The 20215-nt window shown below is 40.0% G+C and overlaps 1 protein-coding gene across 2 annotated transcripts in view; it reads right to left on the bottom strand.

The window, feature by feature from the left end:
- Positions 1-20215, bottom strand: part of SLC13A1 (solute carrier family 13 member 1) — an 84450-nt gene that overhangs the window by 20792 nt on the left and 43443 nt on the right. The window contains exons 1-8 of one of the 2 annotated variants that reach the window (XM_050936212.1): positions 16661-16753; positions 15698-15826; positions 13534-13670; positions 9002-9189; positions 8838-8895; positions 8702-8750; positions 6732-6892; positions 1758-1877 (exon numbers count right to left, since the gene is read on the bottom strand). In XM_050936212.1, the coding sequence (XP_050792169.1) occupies positions 1758-1877; positions 6732-6892; positions 8702-8750; positions 8838-8895; positions 9002-9189; positions 13534-13670; positions 15698-15733 (749 nt within the window). In that variant the 5' untranslated portion in view covers positions 15734-15826; positions 16661-16753. Of the gene's footprint in view, positions 1-1757; positions 1878-6731; positions 6893-8701; positions 8751-8837; positions 8896-9001; positions 9190-13533; positions 13671-15697; positions 15827-16660; positions 16754-20215 lie in introns of those variants that run through there. The other variant, XM_050936211.1, reaches the window with a different exon arrangement.

Raw genomic sequence — 20215 nt, 5'->3', positions numbered from 1 at the left:
TTTCCTGTTAATACATTGCTTTCTTTTCTAATGGAAAAGTTTTTACTGTGTAACTAGCCAGCACATTAATCAGAGTGTTCTGTAGCATCTTTTGCAGGGGACAAGATTAGCAATTTTGGCTTTCAGTCCACACTCTTGAAGTGAGCCACTCCACAGCATTAATAAGAACACTGTCAAAATGGCCTAGAAAAATGAAATGTTAACGTTTCAAACTATCAGTGGAGTGAGAAGGAAATTTAAGATGCTTCTATTTAAGATTAAATATAGAGGGCCTAATTTTCCACTGTCTTCACCTTAAGCAGCCATTTATACCTGTGGAAAGCAAATGCTATGTGGGAAGCATTTCACACAAAATTACCCTGGCTCCATTGTTTATACTTTTGAGCACCTACTTCATACAGCTGTAAGTAAGTATCCAGAGTGCAAGGCAATGGAGAATTGGGCCCAAAGAACTGTCATTCTATCCAAAAACTTGAAGCACAAAACTCAGGGGTGAAGCAAACCCACCCAAAAAACACACACAGGAATATCTGTGAACAGGAAACATTGTATTTTTCTCTAAATATAATATGTCAGTCTGCTCATCAAGTTTGTTGGATAAACATTGTTCAAACAAAAAGAACAGGAGTACTTGTGGCACCTTAGAGACGAACAAATTTATTTGAGCATAAGCTTTCATGGGCTACAGCCCACTTCTTTGGATGCATAGAATGGAATATATATTGAGGAGATATATATACACTTACAGAGAGCATGAAAAGGTGGGAGTTGTCTTACCAACTCTGAGAGGCCAATTAAGTAAGAGAAAAAAACTTTTGAAGTGATAATCAAGATAGCCCAGTACAGACTGTTTGATATGTTCAAACATAGGATCAAATGCTGGCCCCATTGAAATCAGCCAGGAAACTACTGTTATTTCAATAAAAAGCGACAAAGAGTCCTGTGACACCTTATAGACTAACAGAATTATTGGAGCATAAGCTTTCGTGGGTGAATACCCACTTCGTCAGACGCATGTGGTGGAAATTTCCAGAGGCAGGTATAAATATGCAGGCAAGAATCAGTCTAGAGATAATGAGGTTAGTTCAATCAGGGAGGGTGAGGCCCTCTTCTAGCAGTTGAGGTGTGAACACCAAGGGAGGAGAAACTGCTTTTGTACCTGCCAGAAGAGGGCCTCATCCTCTCTGATTGAACTAACCTCGTTATCTCCAGACTGATTCTTGCCTGCATATTTATACCTGACTTTGGAAATTTCCATTACATACGTCTGACGTAGTGGGTATTCACGCACGAAAGCTCATGCTCCAATACTTCTGTTAGTCTATAAGGTGCCACAGGACTCTTTGTCGCTTTTTACAGATCCAGACTAACACAGCTACCCCTCTGATACTTGTTATTTCAATAACATCAAGTTTTGGACCACAAACTGTAAAATCTGAATTCTTCTCTCAGATACTCTCTACTGATGTATATATATTCTATAGAAATGTACAACATATTTTACAAAATGGATCCTTGAATAAGTTTTCCTGTGGTGTCCTGTTGGACGGTCCAGAGAAGCCACAACAACTGATAGTGTGAATTCCCAGCACTTCCAGATAACTCATTTGTGCTATTTGACAATGAAACGACAATAAATTGTCTCCATTCTACAGTATGTGTATTAGATATAGACATGATGTTCTTTTTGATCTGTATAGAATATCTCATGCATTATCAATCTGTCGTTTTACTATTTGCTTTTAACATTTACTCACTTGAAACCAAGGAAAAGCCACTGGAGCCAGACCCAGGAGAGCAACATAATTATAATAGTGATGGGGATGCAGAGTATAAACCAGGATCCAAAATTGATGCACTCGCAATCTGGGTAGCGTCTGAATGAAAATTAAATAGACTTACATTAGGCATTGCAAGAGGAATGAAACCATATATAAAATGCCATCAGGCTCTGACGCACAGGAATACTCGGGGAAGACTGCTGCTGTCAGCTGCCTCCAGTAGAGCAAGAATCTTCAGCCACAGACTGTCAATGTCACCTCACTCTCTTATCCTGTCCCATGATGATAATGGCCATTAAAGTAACTGGGCTGCTCATACCTCTGTGTCCAACCCTCATGCCATGAGCACTGAATATCAGAGCAGCAACAGAATACCCCATTGCTCCCTGGATTGAAAGAATTAAATATCTACTCTGTGGTAAAGGCTCCTCATGGCTCATGGGGATGGCGGTGGAGGAGGAAGGGCCATTAGGACTCTGGGGCAATGGAGGAAGAGAAGGAAGGGTCTTTCTGTGAGAAGGAGTAGTGGTGGAGGAAGATAGGACCTTAGGGATCTAAGACGGGCAATGGAGATGGGAAGGGAAGAATTGGAGGGAAAAAGGCCAATGCACATTTAATAACAATGATAATTGCTTATAAAATGTCCAAGAACATTTGCTGGGTTGCAGCCTGTGGGAGAGGTGTGTGGAGCCCTGCAATCTGGTTGGGACCCCGTATAATCTGAACCCACCATGCAGGTTTTCAGATAAAAGGGCCACCCAGCCACAAACACCCCCCACCTGCAGACATCTAAGGAAAGTAGAGTTGTTGTAGGATTTTCTGAAAGAAAAGGACTGGCTGTTGCAGGAGATGGAGACCAACTGGGGAAAGAGGTAAATGAGCAAATGTGTTTAAACCATAGGCTCTACCTACAGAGCCTTTAACTCCACATGGAGCAGATCATGGGGGGCAGTCTTTCCTCTCCTTGCTAGGGTCAGAAGGAAAGGAAATTGGGACGTTTAGTCAGAGATCATAACAATTCTTTATACCTGAATCTTCTGCATTCCAATGTTTTAAAAGGAAAGCCTCTGGTAATGTTCAAATAGGTCTTTGGGGCAGGGAGCATTTTCCAAAGTGCTGTGCAAGTTTATAATGAAAAAGATATGCTTTTCTAATTTTAATTTCATTTAATTATAAGAGTAATAATAAAAAAATAGATCCTGTCATTATAATGCCATCTGGGAATGATCCAAAATGTCTGCATCCTTCTTGAGATTAAAGTTCCAATCTTCAACCGAAACTAGTGCTGAGACAGCAATGTTTGAACTCATTGCTATCAGGGAACAGGAATTAAATTCAGACAAGAAAAGATAGCACGTTATTATACATACTCTATTGACTACATGGCTGTGTATTTCTTATTAAATGATTAAAAATACTCTCTAGAACATACCTTTTTCTTAGATAGTATGCGAGTGACTTTACTGTTACAATGACTCAGTTTCACAATTTATCCTACGTTTTGATATAGTACTTATCATCCTAGAACCTGATTTATGCTCACATTAGTTAGCAATTTTTGCCAAGAAGAACAAGCTCTTTACCTCTCTATATTACAGGGCAAGTTCTGCTCTCAGTTACTTATTTACTGGGGTCAGATTGCAGTGTGACTTTGGGGATATTTGAGGCTATACTTACATAGTTCTAGTAACTTGAAGATTAAGATTACCTAATCATTAGCCCTCTGGCAAGTATTGCTCTGAAAGACTGTTGGACTAATTAGAATTTAAAAATTAGTTAAATGCTAATTAATCTAATATGTTGATCAAAGTGTTGACACAGATTGGATTGTCCTGTTGATAAAATCTTGCCTTTGAACAGAAATGGACTGGATGACCTGCTGTAATAGCTTTTTTCCATCTTTAACTTCTGTGACAAACTGTAATATGCATCCTATATTAAAGTGACATACTCTCAGTATTGAAAACAAAATTCCCTTCCTTCCAAGGACAGGCTATTACTTAGTAATGTGTTTTTATTATTTTTAGAACGTTCTTAAGCATTTATATGATTAATTCTCAATAAGGCTTGACTCTTCCTTATGGAGTTTATATACAGGTCAAAATCAATTATCTGAACATGTTTGCGATAATCTAGGGAATTTTCAGTGGGCCCAACAGAAGGAAAACAGAGGGTCCCCTCTGTAGAATAATCCCTGTCCAGTTGTAGCAGCAGGAGTCAACCTCCTCTGTGGCACCATCTCCAGCTGCCCCTTCCCTGGGACAGGCATGTGTAGTTGGGTAAGAAGTAATCATCCCAAGCCTACAGAAAATTAATGCAATTTAAGGCTGCATCACCCTTTCTGTGGCTTTCCTCTGCATTTGGTAATCTGCCTTAAAAGTGGGTCTTAGGAGAACTACCAGCTGAAAAACTCTCTTTACTTGCAAACTCAGTGCATTTGATATTGAAATCAGTGAGACACAATGAATATGAAACCCCATTATTCTATTTTAACTGCACTGTAACAAAGTGGCCAACTCTAGAATCCTGCATAAGGATGTAAGGCTCCTTTGCAGAATCATCCTGTTATTTGGAGGAACCCCTACAGACTTACAAAGGTCTTTCTTGCAGGGTTCAGTCTCCTTCAGCACAGCCCTGTGCATTAAGGGCTACAATGTGATCTCATAATCTACCCTGAGAAAGGGGCAGCATGTTATTATGTTGCCCCATGAGCAGACTCTGTGTTATAATTTGGTCCCTGCTTTCCCCATTGCTCCATGGGAGACATAATCTGCACCAGACCTTCTCCTGGTGCAGTTTGCTTCCTCACCCCCACATAGTAGTTCAGCTGTGATGGCCAGTGTATTGTGGGGTAAGAGCCAAAGTTCCACTCCCCACCTACCCTCCCTGGTCACCGGCACAGGAAGGGTAGCAGCCCATCTGTGGCTGCTCTCCCCTCTGCATTGCTATGAGTGTTACAAGTAGCAAGCACAGGGGAATGAAAAGAATGTTCAAGCCTCCTTACTTTCCTGCCTGAGTATGCAGCAAGGGTCAAACACTGGTTCTGAATGAGAAGGGTTTCAGATGTTTTAGTCAGATCTCATATTCCACACAGCTTACTTCTACACACTTTCAGAGCCAGTACAGTGCCAGGAGATCATTATTTAACAAACTCTTATTGTTAGAAAAATAGTACACATATGTGGAGTATGATTCATGCTGTTGGAACAAAGAAGAATGAAAGTCACATGTTCAGAGTGTCCTGTGCCAAATCTACCTACCTACCCTCCTGCTTTGGCACCAGAGCTGCTCATAAAACAGTGTACAATTTTTTTCATTTATTTATTTTTAGTAATGGCAAACATATTCTTTCCCCAACTCTTCTTGAAAATGGTTGGACCTTTTTCCTCAAAATGTCCAAACTAAAAACACACACGTTTGGTCAGAGACCAGACCCAGAAAATTTCAGTCTTAAAAGATGAAAGTTTAAGAAAAGTTTTACTCAAATGAAAAAGAGGCTTTTTGATGAAAACTCTTAGACTATTTCTGACTTCCACTGTGTGCTACAGATTTGATTTTACAATCTATTAAACAGGTTTGAGAGTTTGAAAACACTATCTTTAGACTGGAGCAAATGAGTGGAAAATCAGCTATAGGGCTGAATCCTCAGCTGTGAGCAAGAGCAGGAATTGGCTGTGAGCTACCTGGGATGAGCTGGGGCCTAAACTACCTCACAGTGCAAGTTAGAGTAGCCACAAGGCTGCGCTAAGTTATGCTAATTGGCACAGGAGCACAAGAGTGCAGAGTCGCCTTTAGGAACTGCAGGGCCCGATTCGAATACCTGGCAGCGGTCCGGGTCTTCGGCAGCACTTCAGCGGCAAGGAGTCCTTCACTTGCTCCAGACTCCCCGCCATCAAAATGCTGCCAAAGACCTAGATCAAGTGAAGGACCCAGTGCTGCCGAAGACCCAGACCACTGCCGGGTATGTAAAAAAAATTTAAAAATTAAAAAGGCACCTAAGGCGCGAGGCCCTCTCAGGCACGGGGCCCAATTTCAGAGAATCAGGGGAATTGGCCTAAAGCCGGCTCTGCAAGAGTGCACTGCACTTTGGCTTCACTCCAACATTTTTCTTTCTATCCCAGAGGCCGAGGAAGCAGGTGGCTACCTCACAGCAGCAGAATGCTCAGTATCCAGATATAAGACTGATTTTAAGTCCCATTCTGGTGATGAAGAAGAGGAAATAGACCTTAGCTGGGGCCTTAGCTGTTTTGGTTTGTCTGGGTTTTTTTAAATCTAAATGATGGTATATTCCCTGCTGTAAAAGTTTGATTTTCAATTACACCAATTTTAACAAAACGTAGGGGGGACATTATGCCTACTACTTAGAAATCACATTAGCCCATTAGAAACATTTGGGACACAAAGTGAAACTGACAAAATGATCATTGATATCACTCAAAGAGATGCCATATAGTATCAGGAAGATTAAATGGTGCTGTCCCAGCTGCTTTGGAATTAAAAGGCAATAAAAACTTAGCTCCAATTCTATTTAGCAACGAAGAAAAGTCTCTTACGGCTAGATACTGTGCCACTGGTTACCAGGATTCACACTGAGTGGTACCTAACCCCTCGAATAAACCCATCTGTTTCAATGGGAGAATTCAAAGAGTAAGGTATTATTCAATTTGAGAATGATGACAGAATCTGGCTGTCATTTTGCATTTGTAGAATGAGTCCTTGCAACCTTTTCCAATGCAACTGAATGCACGCAAATCAGATATCATCACAGAATTTCATTGTATGTCTTATGGGAAAACGACAAAGTCATGATGTCAGTCGGGATGCCAGGCGTTGCCAAGCCATAGTATAAAACTCCAGACTATAACACACTTGAGGGAACCAGCTAAGAGTACAAAAAGTAGTATTTGGACTTATGGGTAACAGGTGGAGAAATAACTTGAAATCACTTACGTATTGAACTGCTCAGCAAAAATCAAATTTGTTGATGTTCCTGTGATTGTAGTCAGCCCTCCAATGGTAGAAGAATAAGCAATACACAAGCACATCACTTTGCACATCATGTGGTCTTTCTGGTTTCTGTATTTTCTTCCTGTCTCAGCTGGGGGCAGAGTCTGCTCAATAAGAATACATATTGATTAATGTGTGAAAAGGGTTCATCTAACATTATAAACTCTACATAAAAACCAGTGTCCTTAAGAAGCAACCAGCTTTCAGGATTTCCCAGCATTGCACAGGGCTGTTTCATTTGCTAGGAGTATTGTCATATGCAGCAGTTGTTGGTGCTGGGACTATGGTTAGGGCCCTACCAAATTTACGGTCCATTTTGGTTAACTTCACAGTAATAGGATTTTTAAATAGTAAATTTCATGATTTCAGCTATTAAAATTTGAAATTTCATGGTGTTGTAATTGTAGGAGTCCTGACCCAAAAAGGAGTTGCGTGTGTGGGGAGGTTGCAAGGTTATTGTGTGGGGGAGGGGTTTGTGGTACTGCTACCCTTACTTCTGCACTGCTGCAGATAGTGGTGCTGTCTTCAGAGCTGGGCAGCTAGAGAGTGGCAGTTTGTGGCCAGGAGCCCAGCTCTGAAGGCAGAGCCACCGCCAGCAGCAGTGCAGAAGGAAGGATTGTATGGTATTGCCACCCTTACTTCTGTGCTGTTGCCTGCAGAACTGGGCCCTTAGTCAGCAGCTGCCACTCTCTGGCCACCCAGCTCTGAAGGCAGCAGCGCAGAAGTAAGGGTGTTATGGTATGGGGTATTGCCACTCTTCTGCACTGCTGCTGGTGGAGCGCTGCCTTCAGAGCAGGGTGCCTGGCCAACAGCCACTGCTCTCCAGCCACCCAGCTCTGAAGGCAGCAGTGCAGAAGAAAGGATGGCAATATCATGATCCCCCCAAAATAACCTTGCAACCCCCATACAACTCCCTTTTGGGTCAGGACTCCCAATTTGAGAAACTCTCATCTCCCCTGTGAAATCAGTATAGTAGAGGGTAAAAGCACACAAAAAGACCAGATTTCACAGGGGGAGACCAGATTCCATGGTCCATTATGTGTTTTCCATGGTCATGAATTTGGTATGGCTCTAACTATGGTGATAGAAATATTACAGAGAAGAGTTTTTCCCTAGTTTTCCTCAATCCTTACACAAGTAAAATCCTCACTGAAATTAATAATCCAGAATAAGGATGAGTAATAACTGATTAATAACTTCAGGATTTGGCCGACAGACATTTCAAATTCTGGGGAATCCTGACTGGATGGTGATGTGCACTGTTTGCCTTTTGGTGGAAGGTACTAATTTCACTCCATTATGGGTGGAACTAAAATTCCTCCTTAAAACATACTTAGGTACTTATTCTGTGCCTATTTAAGTCAATGGCAAAACTCCCATTGACTTCACTATTGCAAGAGGTGGTTCCAGTGACTTCTGGAAGTTTTCTGCTCCATCTCAAGGCCCCAAACCTGCAAATACTTTACATACGTGCGTATCTTTATGTGTGGGAATAATCACACTGAAGTCAGTGGGACTACCCAAGTGTGTCATGTTAAGCAACGCATAGGCATTTGCAGGGCTGGGGCTCAAATTTGTTCCCTAACCCAAGATATTATATATCTCTGAACTGATTTGTCAGTATTTGAAGTAGGTTGTAATATGATCCTTGAGGCAGTGACAGTGTTATGTAGCGCCAAGCACATTGTGAGCATTCAAATAAATGAAATAACAATAAAATAATAAAAACTGCATGTCATGTGTATTTAAATATCTATATATATGTGTGTGTACATATAAAAAATTTAACATTTAGATAACAGTGACAGGTGCTATGTAAAAACTTAGATTTGATTGCTAGGTTAAAATTATGTTAATTAACATGTAGCAACTGCATAATTTTTTTTTTCTCAAAATAATCACAGCTTAAATACCTTTTCCTTTTCAATCTCGCACTCAGTGTGACCCTCACCATTGATGTATCTGGAAAAAAATTCCTTACTGTAATAAAAGAAGTATTTTTCTTAAACAAATTATTAAAATATGAATGATGAAATCTGTAAATTGTACCCATTAACTTCTTTTGTTTTCTCTTTCCAGTCACTAGCTTCACATTCACTAACACTTTCTGTAAAATATTAGAGAAATTAAAAAGATAAATACTTCAATTTAGCTGGTCACTTTCAAACTGAAGAATGAGAGTGGATCAATATCAAAACTGTATCTATGCCCACCATCAAGTTCCAATGCCTCATTGGTGGATCCAGTTGCCAAATTCATCTGTAACGCATCCACTTCTGCTTCAGCACCCATGATCTGCTGAGCTACAGCCTCTACAATTGGCATCACCATAGCAGCAGTAGAGGTGTTGCTAAGCCACATAGACAAGAAACCACAGCTCATCATGAAGCCCAGCGTAAGCCTGAAATGAGAAATACTTCAGTCTATTACTGTTCCAGTCTATTACTGTCCCATTAACCTCTGCTACGAGCATCCAATTTAATACAAAAGGATAACCTTTTCAGCATAAATATGGGACTATAAAAAACGCCAGCGTTAAGGGCTGTTAATTTGATTGTGATTTTTTTAATATATAAAAGAAGAGTTATTCATACAAATCTTAAATACTGTAAAATTGTGTACAGATTAAATATATTATGCAGTTAAAACTAGAGTAATGTTTTTTACTTATTATATTATCCATTTGGACAATACTTAATTCAAAGTATCATGACACATCAGACTGTTATAAGTTCAAATGGATATCTACACATGCTGCAGTCACAGCTCTGATTGCAGTGCAGATATACATAAAGTCAGCACTGATCCCTGGATGGTATTAGGGGTCACCTGCAACACATACTGTCTTTCAAAGGAAACATAAAACTGAGGTTAGATAGTATCAGCTGTTACTGATCCTTGGTCTGGCACCGATCTCATTTACAGTGGTTTTACACTGATTTAACTCTGTTGACTTCGTTGGAATTACTCCTGTTTTACCACCACTGAAAGTATATCAGAAACTGATGCTCCAAGTCACTTTCTGTAACAGCAGATGTGTTAAACCTAGCATCATGAACAAGTTTTAATTAGGAATTTATCATCTGTCTACCTACATTTTTCTCTGTAATTTTAAATTAATACGGCCTGCTTCACTTCCTATACTAAATGGTTGTGTATTATTGAGTGCAGTTAAACAGTTGACATTTTTCACACCAAGAGATGGCAGCAGTTCAGCAGTGGGTAAATTGAAATGAATGAATATAATTTTGTGCAGCCAGGTTGTAAAGGTTGCAAAGCACTTTGGAACCTCCCTGAATGAAAGATGTTCAATAAATTATAAGGATCACTGAACTCAGCAGGAGCAGAATTTTTTTTTTAAATATGCAAAATAATTAGAGTATTTTTAAAAAAATCAAAATTACTCCCATGGCATTTCTCTCCCTAATAACTAAAGGCAACATTTTCATTTAAAAATAGAAGTCCGTTTTCATGATGGAGACACAAAAAAGTGATTGGGTTAAATTCAGGCCCTGGACAAGCAGATGATCTCTGCTTGTATTTCTGCCCATTTTTAATAGCACTGATAATACAGAGTTGTACTTTTTTGACTACAGAACTTGCTAATTTACAGTCTGATCCAAAACACTGGAATGACACTCATAGACCTCATAGGGCTTTGGATTAGATCTTCAGTTAGTCTCTTGTAGGAGTTGTGTAAGAAATTCCAGGACCAGTATGAATTTGAATGAAGGAAGGGGAGTGGCTTGGAAGGCCAAAAGCTCTGGAAACAGATTTTTTTATACTGGAAAAACATACAACCTTAACAGAACTAGCAGCAACCTTACGAAATAAAGAAAAAGAAGACATTCACTGACAGCTGCTTTGAAACAATTTCTCATTGACGTCATATATTTGATGCTCAGATGTTCAAATGATCATTCAAATACATTGGAAAATTAACCTATTCCCCAAAGCTTCAAAGATTGAGATGATGATTCACTGATCTAAAAAATAACAGAGCATGTCCTAACCTATTCAACCTCAATTTTTCCTAATCTATTCCACCCACAGTATTTCAAGTGACAATTTGTATGAAACCTTGGATGACGGCTTCATTTATAACCAACAATAAAGCTAATATCCTTTTGCCATATAATAATGAGAGGAGAATCTTGTTTGCCTTACTCACACAATTCGTCCCTGTGGGCTACATCCTCTACAGTACAATTGGTGGTGAGGCAAAGGTTGCTCTATACTATCTCTGTGTTTGTTTACTGATCTTGGGGCCAACAAAGGAGTGGCCCAGTCACTAGTGTAATTTAGAGTAGCCTCAAGGCTATTCTAAAGTATGCCATAGTACACTGTTCATAGTCCTCAGGGGCCTTTCTGGATGCCAAGAAAAACCAAAGTACAGTGCAGCTTGGCCAGACCTGAGAATGGAGCCTACTGTCTATCCATTCTGTTGAATTCTTGAATGAAATCCTGGCTCCAATGAAGTTAATGCCAAAACTCCCATTGACTTAAATGAGATCATGATTTCACCTCACATCTGTGTGGAGGTCTAGGGAACAGTTCTAACCTGAACTCCAGGTCAGATGGTGCATAGATGTCACAAGGGATCATTTAAAACACAGCTAGCCTGGTTGACTAAGAAGGCATCTCTGCCCTGTATGATTTTGGCCTGCCTTCAAAATGGTGGTATTACATCTCAAACTATCAAGGTTGTAGGCCTGTCTGTATTTTACTGGCGACACTGCATCTAAAATACTGTGAAATGCAAAATACATAGTACAAAACTGGAGGGGATTTAGAGAAGAAGAAAAAATGGGCAAACCCAGCTTTCACTTCTGTGGCTTTATAGTCTCCCCGTCAGAGAAACTGCTGTGGTTCCTATACGCAAGGGCAGGGCTCGGGTGCAGGCTGCTGCTCAGAGGAGCAGACAGCTCAGCACAGAGGGCTTGTGTCTGGTAGTTTGCAGTAGGCATGTGAGAATTGGGCATGAGCTGGATGGGTCTGAGGGTGAGACTCGAGGAACCTCCACTGCTTAGAACCTTCTCATGAGGAGATGGTGGTTTAGCAGTGGGGCAGGGGAAGAGTGGAACTGCTGCAGTCCTCACGGTTTCAGTATTGCCTGTGGAATGGCTCTACGTCCACTCTATGGCTTGAGGGCAGAATTCCTTTCTCCATAACTGCACAGGGGGCTACTCAGCAGAGTACTCAGCACAGCAGTCAGGTCGTCTGCCAGGTTACTAGACGTCAGCCAAAATGAAAGGCCTGGAAAGTGTGAGTGATTAGGAAAGATTAAAATAGCTAATGTGCAAAGCTTGGCTAACCAGTGAGGAGGCGAGATGCAAAAGCTCGGTACAAATATTTGAAAGGCATGAACATCAAGGAAGGAATAGAATTCTTGACGGGGCTCAAGGAGAATAGTTAAGAGTAATAGGAGAAAATTGAACGCAGTAAAGTGTAGAATAGCAGGAACATTTTTCTAATAATAAAGCCTGTCAGGGAAGAGAATAGTTATTAAAGGAAGTGGTGGAAGGCCCATTAGAGAAATTATTGAAAACTAGGGCAGATAAAGCATTGGAGAATAGAGATAATTCTGCACTGCCAGAAGGAGAGATTAGATGATCTAATAGGCATTTTCCACTGCTAATATCTGAATTCTTTTTGTCTGGCCTTTTAACATCTAGCTTTTAATGTTTGTTTCTTAAAGTAGGATTATGAGAATCTCATATTCTGGGGAGCCAGAATGGCACAGCACATTTCCTGTCCAGTCTTACTGACATGCTGATGGAGGCCTCCACCCCACCCACAGCCTTCTTGTTCAGAAGCCGAGTAGGGTTTTCACTTCATTTGATATCACTAGCTCATTATCAAGAGATGAATGTTTGATGAGTATCTTCAGTTCCTTCACTGCATCATCTGAGGCTACGTCTACACTAGCACTTCTGTCGGCAAAACTTTTGTCAGTCGAGGTGTGGAAAAAACCACACTCCTGACCAACAAAAGTTGCACTGACAAAAGTGCTAGTGTGGACAGTGCTATGTCAGTGGGAGAGCATCATGGGGGTTGTTTAATTATGCCAGCGGAAGGCTTCTTTCCTCTGGCATAGAGCGGCTATGCAGGAGACCTTGCAATGGCCAGCTGCGGCAGTGAGTAGTGTAGACATAGCCTGAGTTGGAGAAGTTCAGTTCTGTTTGGGAGCTGCTTTCTTCACAGATAACGGCAAAGATGAGCCTAGGTGTAGACAGCTGAGGCTCTCAATTTTCTTTTTGTAAAGTATGTTTTGCCCCTTTCCTCCACCAGTCTAACTGTCCTTCCTACTTTAAACTGTGAACTATTAGGGGTGACGACTGTCTTATAGTATATTTTGAAAGTGCCCAGAATGCTGCAAGTACTTCTGAAATACAAATTACTAATAATAAACATGTGACATGACTCTTCAGTTGTGGGCTTTACAACCAATCATTAAGAAATATGAAACTTAAATATATGCACAAATTCAATATATATTTGTTCTGAATATTACATAGTTATTGTGAATATCGGAGGCATTAGAAATAGAACTCATTCAAATCCTAACTATCCCTATAATTAGAATTTCAGCAAAAGAATAATGCTTCACCCAGTATAGTTCAACCAAAGCATTTCACATATTTTCATTTTATTTCGGCAGCAAAAGGTGTCAGTAGCCCTCTGTAGGTAATTATTTCTGTAGTACCAAGTTTCCCATTTTCCATATGTAGTATTTAGTACATACCATGCAGGGTTCACACCTACTATCATCACCATTTTCAAAGCAATTCTCTTGTGCAAATTCCATTTTTCTATTGATGTGGCCAAACAAATTACTCCAATTAATAGCAAATGAAAATCTTTGAAATAAGCAGCTGCCACCTGAAATCAAAAACAATTTGTTAATGAAATGGGTGCTTTTTACCTATCATTTTTAATATGACCAAATAAAAAATATCAGCCTCAGCAGAAACAAGTAGGCATGCATTGAAATATGTGCTGGAAAGTTTCCATTTTCTTTTTATTATGTCAGTGCTATTGCTAAACCCATGTGAATCACTGGTATATGGAGTTAAATAGGTGTGAAACAATGCAAGAAAGAGGATAATAAGTAAGGCTGTCAGTTAATCACAGTTAATTCACACGATTAACTCAAAAAAAGTAATCACAGTTTAAAAAATTAACCAATATTAATTGCACTGTTAAACAATAGAATACCTATTGAAATGTATTAAATATTTTGGATGTTTTTCTACATTTTTAAACATATTGATTTCTGTAGAAGACAGAATACAAAAAGTGTACAATGCTCATTTTATATTATTTTTTATTACAAATATTTTCACTGTAAAAATGGTAAACAAAAGAAATAGTATTTTTCAGTTCACCTCCTACAAGTACTGTAGTGCAATCTCTTTATCGTGAAAGTATAACTTACAAATGTAGATTTTTTTTGTTACTGCACTGAAAACAAAACAATGTAAAACTTTAGAGCCTACAAATCCACTCAGTCCTACCTCTTGTTCAGCCAAGCACTCAGACAAACAAGTTTAGTTACAAGTTGCAGGAGATAATTCTGCCCGCTTCTTGTTTACAATGTCACTTGAAAGCGAGAGCAGGCATTCACATGTCACTTTTGGAGCTGGCACTGCAAGGCATTTACATGCCAGATATGCTAAACATTCTTATGCTCCTTCGTGCTTCGGCTACCATTCCAGAGGACATGTTACCATTTTCAAGTGACATTGTAAACAAGAAGCAGGCAGCATTATCTCCTGCAAATGTAAACAAACTTGCTTGTCTGAGTGATTGGCTGAAAAAGAAGTAGGACTGAGTGGACTTGTAGGCTCTAAAGTTTTACATTGTTTAATATTTGAATGCAGTTATTTTTGTACATAATTCTAAATTTGTAAGTTAATATTTCATGATAAAGAGATTGCACTACAGTACTTGTATTAGGTGAATTGAAAAATACCATTTCTTTTATTTTTTACAGTGCAAATATTTGTAGTAAAAAATAAATATAAAGTGAGCCCTGTACACTTTGTATTCTGTGTTGTAATTGAAATCAATATATTTGAAAATGTAGAAAACATTCAAAAATATTTAAATAAAGGATATTCTATTATTGTTTACCAGTGTGATTAATAGTGTGATTAATCACGATTAATTTTTTTTATCACTTGACAGCTCCAATAATAAGGTTCATGATGTAAGCAACCTAAAATCATCAAGCACATTTCACATGTGACCTAAGCTAAAGGTGAAAGCATGCTGTATTAGTCCATTTCATCTTTAATCCATCCAGCTACCTCTCCATTGCAAACACTTTGAGGTATAAGAATTTAGAACATGATGCTACAGTGCCTATCACAGTGGTGCCTCAAGCTCAGGACTAGTCACATGTTTTTTCTGGTTTGAGATGAACTGGTATCAATTTCCACTGATATCAAGGTAGTAGTTATTGGGCCCTTAGCATTTCATATTTCTGACATAATGTAGTGTAATGTTAATAACACTTTGCATGTCCATAGCACTTTTTCATCTATTGATCTCAAAGCACTTTGCAAAGGGAGATAAATGTTATTATCGCCATTTCACAGATGGGACAACTTTGGCTCAGAGATGATGCCCGCAATAGTTTGTGCTGGCTTCTGCTGCAGGTCTGAGCATGAGGGGGAACCAATTGAATAGATCTTGGTCCAGAAAAACACTTAAGCTGTGTGCTTAACTTTGAGCATGCGAGTAGTCCTGAGCTTGAGGCCCCATTGTGATAGGTGCTGCAGAAACACATAGTAAAGACAGCTGATGAAATTGCAGCATTACGCAGTTCTTTCTTTGGGCATTCCACAGTTTATGGCTATATAATATGTGCAGCGTAAGAAGACAGGGAAGAAGAGGAAGGTTACCTCCTTGGATGCCATAACACCAAACATTGGGAACATTAAGGCAGGAAGTAAAGCTGAAACACCCAGTGGCAGAGCTTCTGTGAGCCAAAAGATCGCAACTACAAACAGCGTGTAGGCACATTCTGCTTCCTAGAATACACAAGACATCATTCAAAATAAGATTGGATTCACCTAGCAAACAATCTGACAATGGTATAGGGGACCAATGCAAAGCCCATAGAAGTCAATAGAAGGACTCGTGCTGACTTAATTGGGTTTTGAGTTGGGGCCCAAAGCTTAATTGTACTTAGTATTATCATCAGAAGCAGATACTTTGACTTATATCCTTATAAATAATAAAAAATATTATTATGAAATATTATTTTATGCATTCATTATTTTATTTATGACTTTTCTGTTTATAAAGATGCACCATTAAAAAGAAATGCCTGCCATTTTCTCCAGGCACTTCATGAGACATTTTGAAACTACAATTATACAAGCAGATTATGCTAGGAACCTCTCTTCACCCAAGAATTAAAATAAATCGTAACCCCCAGCAACTAAAAATATCCTTTTGATCTTTACGATCACCCAGAGAACTCCTGTGCAGGCAGTACGTGAAATCCTGGTCCTGCTGAAGATAATTCAATTTTGCCGGATATCAAAGGAACAAGGATTTCACCCAGTCTGCTTCAATACAGTTGTCCTTATTCTTGCAGTTTTAATGTCTTTCATTCTGAATCCTGAAACACAGGATTCACTTTAGCTTCACCACTGAAATGCAGCCATCGCTGCAGCATTTGAAGCTGTAGAAGGAATTATTGTAGGTAGAATGAATTTATTAAAATTGGAGTTTGGCCAAACCTGCTCTGAGCTTTGGGTTTGTACTGAAACCAAATGCCTTGCGTTTGGAATTCTGTTAGGCATACTTTGCACAGCTCTGGTTTACACATCTGCTCTTGAAAAAAATGCCTTTCTTACCACATGAGGTCAGGAGAGGAAAATGACATATGTATTGTTGGCATCCTTTCATCTGCCAGAGACGGTGGGAATTGCAGGCTACGATGTAGATGGTTTGCAATGTCTCATGTGACTGAATAGTCCAATCTGAGATCTGTATGATCTTTGGCAGTTATTGCAAATGTATATATCTTGGTTGGGAACCGCTTGCTTCCTAAGGGATCTTTTCTCTTCAGGCTGTAGGAGCCAGCTTCTGTCATGGACTTTGATACCCTGATGGAGACGATGGCACTACTTGTTACAATCATCCCATATGGCTAATACTAAAAGATATAGCTTTGGGGATAAATAATGGGATATAGTTTTTACCTTTGGAAGGCTGGTTCAAATCCAACCCAAGGGACTAATGGCCAAACATTACTCCTTCTACTGGCAGTTTTTGGTCTATGTGAAATAAGCTGAAGTGTCTGTATTGCAAAACTTCTACCACATTTGACACTAATTTGCACCTTTGTTCACAGATTGAGCAGAAACTGGACTGATTCCCACCAACTCGTGAATCCTGCAGAAAAAAAGAGGAGGTGGGTTTGTGAATTACTGTGGAGAAGGTTGCTATCTGTTTTATGGATAACAAGACACCTTCATTCTCCAGAATCGTCACTCTAGCACCTTTTATTTGCAGTAAAAATATATTAATACTTTGGAAAAGCAAGCAAGCAATGGTACCCTTTGCATCGCTGTGTATGGTGTTTAAACTGGAATATGTATGAAAGCATCTCATGTAGTTTCTCTAATATCAGAAAAATTTAGGCCCCCAAAAGTCAAGTTAATGTCCAAGATTGCATATAGCTTTTATTGGGTTCAGTGAAATCCTTACTCGCTTAATGTAGCTATTTCTGAAGGATTCAGTGAATGATTCCACCTCCCACCCCCCTTTCCACTGAGCTTTTCACTGAGACTCAGTGACTTCTGAACTAGACTTTTACGTGCTATCATTTTTTCTACTAAGATCAGATCAGTGCCAAGAAGAAGTACCAGAAAAACCTTTATCCAGTGTGATTGTTCTGCCAATGTGGAACTGGCATACCAGAAGCCAGTCAAGCCTCAGACGTTACTGGCCTGAAATGACGTAATACATTTATTTTAAGTAAAAAAATAAAAAAATGATCCCTGCTATAACCTTTCACTGTATTTGTAGGTCACTCTTGTGGTCTTGATATGGTATCTTTATACAACATTTATTTATAATACTAAAATGTAGGTAACGTGGCCTGAAACTGAAGACATGGATCAATGCAGATCAGGATTTTATTTAATATGATAACTTTTTTAATCATTGAAGTCAGAGGACCTGATTCTTGTTTACACTTAGGCCCTTTGCCTTACACGGGAAGTACAAAGTCCCTTAAAGTGGGTAAAATTGCATTTACTGAGACTGCAAATATAGATTGTTGCTTAGATTGAAAACTCTTCAGGGCAGGGAGTTTCTTCTTGTTCTGTGCCTAGCATAATGGGGCTCTGGCCCATGAGGGGGGCACCTTGTCACTATTGTATATCTCCCAACATTTCAAGGGGCTAAAGCAAGATGCAGCGCCACTCAGATTTGGCCCATCTACTTTACCATAGACAATGATGGAAGGGCAGCTGGGCCAAACCTGAGTGGTGCTGCTACCCTGTGAGCCACGTCACAATGCCACTTGATTTGGGGACCATCTTTAATGGGATGGGATCCCTGGGGTGCAGCCTGGGACTGTGAGACCACTGTATCCCCTAAATTCTCTCCAGCCTGAGCTGTCTCTCACAATGCTTTGCTAGTGACCAGTAGCAAACCTCTCCAGGAGCTGCGATCACTCAGCACAATAGCATGTGGAGCCCCACACCCAGATAGATTGCATTAACGCTCCCAGAGCTACTCATGAATCACACAGGGAAAGGAACTAGAGCCAAATCCCCCCCAGCTCCCAGCATTGTACCTCAGGAATATACTGTCTTGCACTGCTCAAGATGAGCAGTAAAAAATGTATCAATTGGTTTACCACTTCATAAATGAAAAGTGGATATACACCAGCCTTTGCAAAACCTGAGCAGATTTGCCACACACTTCAGGCAAACTCAGGTAAAGATAAAAAGTTAAAGAAGTTTATTGACTACAAAAGGTAGATTTTAAGTGATATTAAGCGATAGGTAAGAAGTCAGAGTTAGTTACCAAAAGAAATAAAATATAAGCACGCAGTCTAAACTCTCAACCCGATTAGACTGGGCAACAACTAGACTAAGCAGTTTTTCTCACCCCACTGTATATTTCAGTCCTTAATATACAGATTTCACCCTTGAAATCTGGGCCAGTCCCCTCAGTTGGAGCCTTCAGAGTGTCCTCATTGCTTGCAACGTAGGTGGGTGAAGGAGAAAGGCCCAGCATGTGGCCACTGTGTCTCTTTTATATACTCAGTTCTATGTGCTTCGGGAACATAAGTCCAGGCATGTCTGGGGCATTGCTGAGTCTCCAGGCGAGACTGAGCAATTCCCCTGGTGTGGCCTCATTCAGGTGAGTCACTGCATTGAGGCTCCCTTGCTGGACAATGGTTGTTGGTGGGTTGATTGACACCCTGCCCGGATGTTGGTTACTTTCCTTGCTGTTGCCTCAGGGGAGATAATATCTGGCTGATTCCCCAATTTAAGCATGTTTTAGCGACCACCATACAACACATTTCTCGTAACTTCATATGCACTAACAATATACATATATGGATAGAGAAATGATGTTTAGCAGATCAGAACCTTCCTCCTGATACCTTACAAGGCATGTTTTATATGTAAGATCACGATTATATACAAAAGAGGAATACGGGGAGTCTAGGACACTCCCCAAAGATACAGAATGTCACAGAGGGTCCCAGAGCAAATTGCCCCATTCCCCCACCATCTTGGGTGGCTCTGATTACAGGAATGTTCCACTTCAACCAGGACAGAGACTCTGGGGGGGGGGGGTCAAAGCAGGATAGTCCTGCAAAATCCAGGACTGTTGGAAGGTCTGCCACTGCCATACAAATATTATGAATTGTTATATTTACTCTCCACTTTAGATTCTATTTACACAGCCAGAGTGGTGTAAAGAGGCCTTATTGTAAATGAGAATCAGACTGAGAGTCTGCATACCCTGGCCTACATATGGCCTGACACTTGGCTACGAGACTAGGTCAGTCTTCTTTACACTATGCAAATACTTTCAGATATTGCAATACGTTTGTCTTTTATCATTATTATTATGATAATTATAGTATTATTCATATCAGTGCCAGAAATGTACATCTGCTTCACCAATGTAGTGAAGACACAATCCCTTCCTTGAAGAGCTTACAGCATAATTCCAACAAGTAAACAGAAAGCAGAACAACTTAAACACATAAGGCTAACTCCTCTTACATAAGTAGTATCCGTGAAGTGAAGTTCCAGAGTACTCACTTGAGTGAGTTAGACAAGCAGGGGTAGGCCCTGGTGCCCAGAGGACGATGATGGCAGCAGCAGAAGGGGGCACTGAGCAATCCTGCCCAAGAATTGCTTTTGTAGCTTTTGTAT

Source organism: Gopherus flavomarginatus, chromosome 1, assembly GCF_025201925.1.
Source record: "Gopherus flavomarginatus isolate rGopFla2 chromosome 1, rGopFla2.mat.asm, whole genome shotgun sequence".
In the NCBI taxonomy this organism is placed as follows: domain Eukaryota; kingdom Metazoa; phylum Chordata; order Testudines; family Testudinidae; genus Gopherus; species Gopherus flavomarginatus.
The sequence above is the reverse complement of the archived record's forward strand: the minus strand, read 5'-3'. Positions and strand labels throughout refer to the sequence as shown.